Source organism: Centruroides sculpturatus, unplaced genomic scaffold (assembly GCF_000671375.1).
Source record: "Centruroides sculpturatus isolate CEXI.00-Female unplaced genomic scaffold, Cexi_2.0 scaffold15, whole genome shotgun sequence".
In the NCBI taxonomy this organism is placed as follows: Eukaryota; Metazoa; Arthropoda; class Arachnida; order Scorpiones; family Buthidae; genus Centruroides; species Centruroides sculpturatus.
The window spans coordinates 1,497,501-1,505,771 of NW_019384585.1; the positions used below are offsets into that span (position 1 = coordinate 1,497,501).

The 8,271-nt window shown below is 29.5% G+C and overlaps 1 protein-coding gene across 2 annotated transcripts; it reads left to right on the top strand.

The window, feature by feature from the left end:
* The first annotated feature begins 1,094 nt into the window (after nucleotides 1-1,094).
* LOC111624584 (solute carrier family 23 member 1-like) lies at nucleotides 1,095-7,903 on the top strand. 2 transcript variants are annotated; one of them, XM_023367482.1, is made up of 12 exons: nucleotides 1,095-1,187; nucleotides 1,817-1,864; nucleotides 4,179-4,280; nucleotides 4,792-4,949; nucleotides 5,055-5,220; nucleotides 5,427-5,608; nucleotides 5,685-5,805; nucleotides 5,881-6,022; nucleotides 6,649-6,902; nucleotides 6,967-7,240; nucleotides 7,309-7,404; nucleotides 7,487-7,903. In XM_023367482.1, the coding sequence occupies exons 1-12, from the start codon at nucleotides 1,149-1,151 to the stop codon at nucleotides 7,723-7,725; spliced, it is 1,821 nt and encodes a 606-aa protein (XP_023223250.1). In that variant the 5' UTR covers nucleotides 1,095-1,148; the 3' UTR covers nucleotides 7,726-7,903. The 2 variants fall into 2 exon arrangements, with proteins under 2 accessions (XP_023223250.1, XP_023223248.1); XM_023367480.1 differs by lacking the exon at nucleotides 1,095-1,187 and adding an exon at nucleotides 1,455-1,493.
* The last annotated feature ends 368 nt before the right edge of the window (nucleotides 7,904-8,271 follow it).

The window sequence follows — 8,271 nt, forward strand, 5'->3', positions numbered from 1 at the left end:
TTCGATATTGGAGGATAAATTAAAAAAGTGAAAGCTTATAAATCGAAATAATTAATATTTAAACTTACAAATAAAATAGTAATTGATACGTTTATTGTATCGACAAACACATCAAGTGCCAACATCTAATACTTCTAAACTTCTAAACATCTAATACTTCTAATTTAAAACTTCTAAAAAAATCTAATTAACGAAGGAATTTTATAAAATCGAGAAGTTTTTCAATTTCACTTTAATTATATATATATTTATAAACAATTAAAATGACAATAATAATTCAGATATTTAAACTAAATGACAAAAAAAAATTCTTTTTATAAAATGAATTTAACTATTTCCGATTCATTTATATTTTTATGTTAGAAATTTTTTAAAGTACGATATTCCTGAAAATTCCAAATTTTATTTTAAAAACATACTGTACACTTTAACCCCATTCGACGTATTATTATTATTATTATTATTATTTCATGTATTAAGTCACGTAGAAGTAATCATACGTTATCAAACTCGAGCGGCATTCAATATATTGCACGGATAATCGGAAAAATTGTTTTAACATTATTCCTAAATATTCTTTCATTCTTTTGCACCTAATTTATGACTTAATACGTTAAATATGAAAGTATTACGAGCTGTTTATATAAAACTGTACTCTTCTAACAACAAATCTTAGATTATAATCTTTAAAATGTTTATAATAAATTATATTAAAGATTTTTATGATATATTTATTTATAAATATTGCATAAATGTAATATATAATAGAAATTATTATTTAATTAAAATGTAATAATTAATTTCGAAAATATTTATAATGTACAGTACTATTCATTATACGATTTTCATAGTTGTCAATATAATAAATTATCCTATTTTCTTTACTTTAAACATCATCGTTAGACCGTAAAATTAAGGATGATTGAGAATATTTGTATATAATGTATAGAAGAATTTTATTTTTCAAGGATTTTGACGCAACGACATGCATTACGTTGAAATTCTTATCCGTGGAGAGAATTACGCACGTGAACAACTCGCCATCCAATAATCGTCGTGAGAAATGTATACACGAAAGGGGTGACGTTCTTCCGATCCGCTTTTTTTTTATATATAAATTACCGAACGATAATTGAATTTTTAACATCATGGATTCTGATATAAGCTTAAACAACGTAAAACAAAAGGTAGGTGTTAGTTACTGCGAATTATTGTAGTTAATTATATAAATAGGTTACCGACCGGTGTACGAGTTGTGATAATATAAAGCATGCTTTTGAATTTAACAATATTCTCGCGTAACTGGTTTTTATGACTGGAATTTTAATGTTAGAGTTCCGTGCGCCGTGGACTGTACAAACAATTCTTGAACAATATCAAAAAGACATGACGCGCGTCAGGAATAGGAAACTTTTAACAATTTATTATTGGAAATTCCTGGTTTTAACAGTAATATAGTTTCGTTTGATGATAACAATATAAAATTATTAAAAGTAAGCCTAAATTTTTACATTTATCGTCACTAGTTCATGTACTTAGCACTCGATATTTATTAACGGATTATATATAAACTATGTCTTAAAATAATATTAAAATTCGAGTATTTTCTGACAATATAATGTCTACAGTTTTATATTAATCAAACTTGTTCTTTAAAATTTAACGTGTTTTCATCCGATATATAGGCCTAAACATAATTTGTAAGAATTCTGACGAAATTCTTTATTAATTTTAAATTTGATTAGTTTATATTTTAATTTCAAAGAATAATCTGAATTAATTTCTGTATTTACTTAATTTCTATTCTTTTCTTTAGAATTTTGAGATGGATCAAGCTCACAACATCAATGGAGAATGTATCGAGGTGAATTTATTTAACTAATTACTTTTAATAAAGCGATAATCATATTATAGCAAACATATTTGATCGCATTCAAATCCTTCAACATCTAAGAGAGTGTTGAAAGATTTAAAATGCGATTAAATATGTACTGTATTTTAAATCGAAAAAAATTATGTCGAATGTGTGGTAATTGATCTAAATTGAGAAAAATATAATATAAATGTCGTAAAATAATTAGGCTGAATTGACAAATTTTATACTCTAACGAATTAATAAAAATAAATCATTTAAAATTCAGTTATATTTTTTGACACGTTTCATAATCGTTATTTTGTGTATAAGATGAACACATCGCATATAACTTTTCGAACCGATTATTTTTATTAGATGAACTCTGACTGATAAATTTCAAAGTTTCAAAATAATAAGAGACTAACAAATAATTTTTTCCTAACATTATAACGTACGGACTTGTTGCTAAGTAGAAATACTGTATAGGCTACTTCTTTCGTTTTCGTGTACGAGCAATGCAACAAAATGTCTGTAATCCATCCAAATTTGTTTACGTGTGAAAATACATCACTAGAAATAAATATATTTCTATATATACCTATAAATTAAAAATGAAGGGAGAAGCCGACGCTACGATCTTCAACGGTAGAACTTTAATAGTTACAGAATAAAATTAAAGAAATTTGACCAAATAAGTTGCTATTTTTCAATCAATATCCAGATATGTTAAATTCTAACTATTCTTTATCAGAGTGTTTACATGAATAATTTCTTTGGGCTTTTAAATTTTAATAAATTGTAATATAAACATTACGACTTTCAATTTATTTTCATTAATCATATTTTATTAATTTTCATTACTAATTAATAATCAAGCAATTAATTTTTAGGTAATTAGCGATGCTAATTTACTAATAAGAAATTAGTAGCATGGTGGACTGGATCAGTAAATGATTGTATAATATTTAATAATTCAGAATTCTGTCTGAAATTTGAAAATAGACTCCCTTCTTGAGTCACATGTTATCTTCTAAGAGGTGGCTATTTTTGGAAACCTTATTTGATAGCACTACTTTTAAAGCAATAACAAATGCAGAAATAAAATATAATGCCTTTCATATTAAAAACTAGAGACCAAAACTTAGACAAGGAAATCTATTTCCTTGTCTAAGTTTTGGTCTTCGAACTAAACTAGAAACATCACTTATTATTGTTGCTATTGGTGTTCTCCACAATACAGTTATAATGGTGATTCACTTGTTTTGGATATGATTAATCAGTTAGAAAAATATAATGGAAATGATGCTTGGGATTGGACCGTTTAAGTAGAATAACTGTTAGGAATACAATAATACAAACTTTCAGTCAATTAAAAATATGTAGTCAATAATTTCTTATTGAAATTTTTGTGTTATTGCAGCAGCGGCGCCCGCAGACTATAAAAAACAAAAGCCACAAGCTATATAAAGAAGGGCATTATACAAGAAGCTTCAAACTATTATTCAACATCGCATCAGCCTTCCCACAAGGTGGTGCTAGTTAGTCTGGACTAACTTGGCCTTGGAAATAAGTAATGGGACAATGGACAAAGTTGCATGGGACAATGGATAAATATGGCTTATTAGTTTCTTTTATATTTACAGAATAGATTAGAAGTCATGAACTTTCTGTTGTTCGTTGATCATGGAATTTTGGAACCCTTGGGGATTATGAAAAGGACAACCGAGGCGAAATAGGAACACGTGCCTCAAACGTCTCAAATGTACAGGCACCTCTGAGCTGCAGACTTTGATATGCGTGCATTCATAAATAAAGCCTCCTAATATTCAAATAAAACTTTTTTAAAATAAATTTGCTTACGATGTAATTGTAATATTTGTTTATTATTGTATAAATAAAATTTGTTTATACAGTATATCAATATATTTCAGTACAATTGAGTTGTGTTGGATTATTGAAACTTGATGCAAATGATATATAAAATTTCGTATTTAACAATAAACAGAATAACAAAAGTTTAGAAAATGTTAAAAATTTTCAGGTTATGCTTCTAGTTTTTAACAAATCAGTAAATAGAAACAAAGAAAATATTTCCAGTTATACACTACAGAAATAAATAAAAACTATTAAAATACATATATCCTTTTCTTTTGGCTTTTCTTCCCTTTATATGTTATTGCGCTAATTCAGAAAATTACATACAGTAATTAGTTTAGATTGCTGAAAGAATTCTGTACTACTTTCATTAAATATAAATCTGAATGTGTAAATANTAAATAATAAGAAATTCGAGAACGATGTTTCCATATTTTATTTATTGCAGATGCCCGCAGAAGAGAAAGAAGAACGTTCTTCAGATTGCAACATACATTATGGCGTAGACGACGTACCTCCTTGGTATATTACGATTATTTTAGGAATTCAGGTTCGTAATTTATTGTTTTTATTTGGTAAATTTTCACTCTTTCATTGTTTAGTCCTCGAAAATTACTCTGCCTTTTCTCAATACAAATACATAGATTAACATTGCAAACTTTAAAATCGAGAATATCATTTTTATATCAAATTTATTTGATATAAATTTAATTATTTTGATAAATTAATTTCGAGAATTTCAGAAAATATTTAGAAAGATAGAGAAATTATCTATATTTAAAAGAACGTTATCCGAATGTAGAGATTTGAAAGATTTCTCCTTCAGAAAATTATCTAATTTTTTTTTTAAATCTAGAATTAAACATTAGCTTTAGAAAACCTATTAAATATTTACCTTTCAAGAAATAATAATAAGAAATGTATTATTTAATAATAAGTCAATTGAATTAACCAATTTCGATATATTTGATAGGCTGTATTTATTTTTCTTAAACAATAAAATTGATTTTTGATATTATTTAACTATTGAGTTAATTAATCTAACGATCTTTATTCCGTAGCATTATTTGACTATGTTTGGTGGAACTGTAGCTTATCCTTACATCATCGCCCCGCATCTTTGTATGAGAAATGACGACCCTGCTCGAGGTTACATAATATCCACAACGTTCTTCGTATCAGGAATTGTCACATTTATTCAAAGCACATTTGGAGTCAGGTAAATATCAGAATTTAAATTCTAATTCATACAAAATTTAGAGTGGATATCGGTTCAAATAATCGCAGATAATTGAAAATTTTAATTACTTGAACTTATCCGTAGGTTACCCATCGTTCAAGGAAGTTCTATGGCATTTTTGGTACCGGCTTTAGCAATATTGAATCTTCCCGAATGGCAATGCCCCCTCGATATTAATGGCCACTCGAATTCTAATCACTCATTTACAGAACCCGAATTCCAAGAAATTTGGCAATCTCGAATGAGACTGGTAAGTAGGGCATTTGTAAACACAGAGCCATTGAAAAACACTACATTACCAACAATAGAAACACAGCACACCTTTTGATCATGTCGTAAATATTTACAATTGAAATTGTTTCTTATATATCAGTCGCTTAAAATGCCAGAGATCATTATCGATATAAAAAGTAGCGAGTGTTTAAAATTCAAAATATACGCTATTTTGTTTTGTAGATTCAAGGCTCTATAGCTACTGCCGCGGTTTTCGAAGTAGCCATTGGTTTTACGGGACTTGTAGGATTTTTATTACGCTGGATAACTCCTTTAGCGATTACGCCTACAATTGCTCTAGTGGGTCTTCCGTTATTTGCAGAAGCAGCGAATCACGCCAGTGGAAATTGGGCTATCGCTTTCCTGTAAGTATCTTTTAAAATGAAAAAAATGTCTTGTACTGTACAACTTAATTTATTTAAATACATTTTTCTTTTATAGAGCCATATTGCTACTAGCTTTGTTTTCTCAATATTTGAGGGACGTAAATATTCCCTGTTGCGCTTATAGAAAGCCTAATGGATGCATCAAAACAGGATATCCAATTTTTAAACTATTTCCGGTATTCATTTCGTTTCTTAAATTTACATTTAGAGATAAAGAATTTCGACTGAATGTTTTTAACCGTTTAATATAGGTTCTTCTTACAATAATTGTAACTTGGTTATTCTGCGTCATTTTGACAGCTGCTAATGTTTTTTCGGAAGGGAATTCTGCTAGAACGGATCTACAATTGTCGGCTTTATACGAGAGCCCGTGGTTCAGGTTTCCCTATCCTGGTATGTATAAGTCGTGTTCTATCTAATTCTAATACATTACATATTCGCTTGAACTTTAGATTTAAGATTAAAAAATGTGCCGGTTAGGTCTTCAGAATAAAGAACCAATGGCCTGACGACCGTATTCACAACAAAGGATCAACAGCCAATTCATTTAACGAATAAGCCTTCACGTACTAAAAGTAAACTTCTAATTTTTATTCCTTGGTTGTGAATAGGAATAAATGGTCATGTCTTGACATGGCTTAATCTGTCATATTCATCATTTATTTGGTTTTATATAATATCCACTTCTCAGTTCAGAATTTTATTCTTATAATCTCGTCGGGATAATCGGAGATAAAATATCACTCCACTGTCACAGATAGATTCGAATTCGGGCTAATAACACTTCATATGTGAGTCGTTTTTCAACAATTTTCTATAATTCGAATGCTATTGTCTTGTTATCGACTTGTCAACCTACACAATTGAGATTATTTCTCATTTGTCTAAAATCGTCTACAATATACAAAATTAAAATTAGTAGTTTAGCTGGTGACTCGCGAAAACATCGAATTCGATTCTATCGGTAATATAATTAAATTCATTTTTATTCTAATATAACGCATATTATTATTATACAGGTCAATGGGGCATACCGACAGTGACCACTTCCGCCGTATTAGGGATTTTAGCGGGTGTATTGTCGTCCATAGTAGAATCAGTTGGAGATTATTACGCTTGCGCCAGAATATCGGGTGCATCCGCACCACCCATTCACGCCATCAATAGAGGTATTTTCGTAGAAGGAATCGGTTGTATCTTATCGGGACTCTGGGGAACAGGTAGCGGAACTACATCTTTTAGCGAAAATATCGGCGCCATCGGTATAACTAGGGTAAGTTTCAAAAGTAATATGAAAATGCACTTTTTTGCGATTATTTACACATTTGTCTACGAAGGTGGGTAGCAGAAGAGTCGTTCAATACGGAGCAGTAGTGATGATTTTATTTGGATTCTTAAGCAAGTTTGGTACGCTCTTCATGACCATTCCCGAACCCATTATCGGTGGAATATTTTGTGTTATGTTTTCGATGGTAACGGCCGTCGGATTATCTAATCTTCAATACGTCAATCTTAACTCCACTAGGAATTTATTTATTTTAGGTATAAGTCTATTTTTAGGAATATGTATTCCGAAATGGTTACAAGCCAATCCTGGAGCTATAAATACAGGTTAGCTTAATATCTTATCTAATGCGGAAAATTATGTGTGTATATTTAAATTGATAACATACTTGTAGGAGTACCAACTTTAGACCAGATTTTCACCATACTGTTAGGAACTAATATGTTTGTGGGAGGATTTCTTGGATTTGTGCTGGATAATAGTATCCCAGGTAAGAAATATTCAGTATTTTCACAAATAAATTATTAATCCTACGAGACATTTCAGCACATTAAAATAAATGAACATTTCAGGTACCGACGAGGAGAGGGGGATAACAAAATGGAATAAACATAAAACTGATAAGAACCCATTTAAAAATAGCAATGATTGTTATCGACTACCATTTAGCGATAGGTTAAACTGTTCGTTTTTCTCATACATTCCCATTTGTTATTCTTACAACGAAACGAACATTGTCAATAAGCTTAAAAATGTTAATATTAACAACAGAAACAAAGAAGAATATACAGTGAACGTAATTAAACTGTAAAGTTTATATAAATGCGCTGCGTGATAAATAAATAGTTTTTATTTTAATAATTACAGTCTTATTAACATTATTATTATAATTGATGTGCATACTAACATGATTATTTTCTAAAAATTTATAACATAACAGATAAGTACAGTGTGGACTTATACGCACTTAAAACCCTAAAACATGCATGCTAATACAGTATGTTCCCAAACCGGTAAAATATACAAAATAATATGCAGCCTTTTTATTTCTATTATTTTAAATAAAATCGTTCGCACAATCTAATTATGTTTTAAACAACATTTTAAAGCACTCTGCTGAAACAGTGAGAAACCAAAAGTTGCTCCTACGTTCGTGAGTTATGTTATGCCGATTTCCATTCATAATGAGTTTGTACTGAGAGAAAAATCTCTCGGCGTCACAACATGCTGCAGGTGCATACTTGAAGTTGACGACGTTTTCCGAGTCGGTCTCTATTGCAAGAGCAATCTGCAATTCGTTTCCTGACAGAATGACTTCTGCCTGAAGTAAAACATCAAAATCCTGGGATTTTTTCAA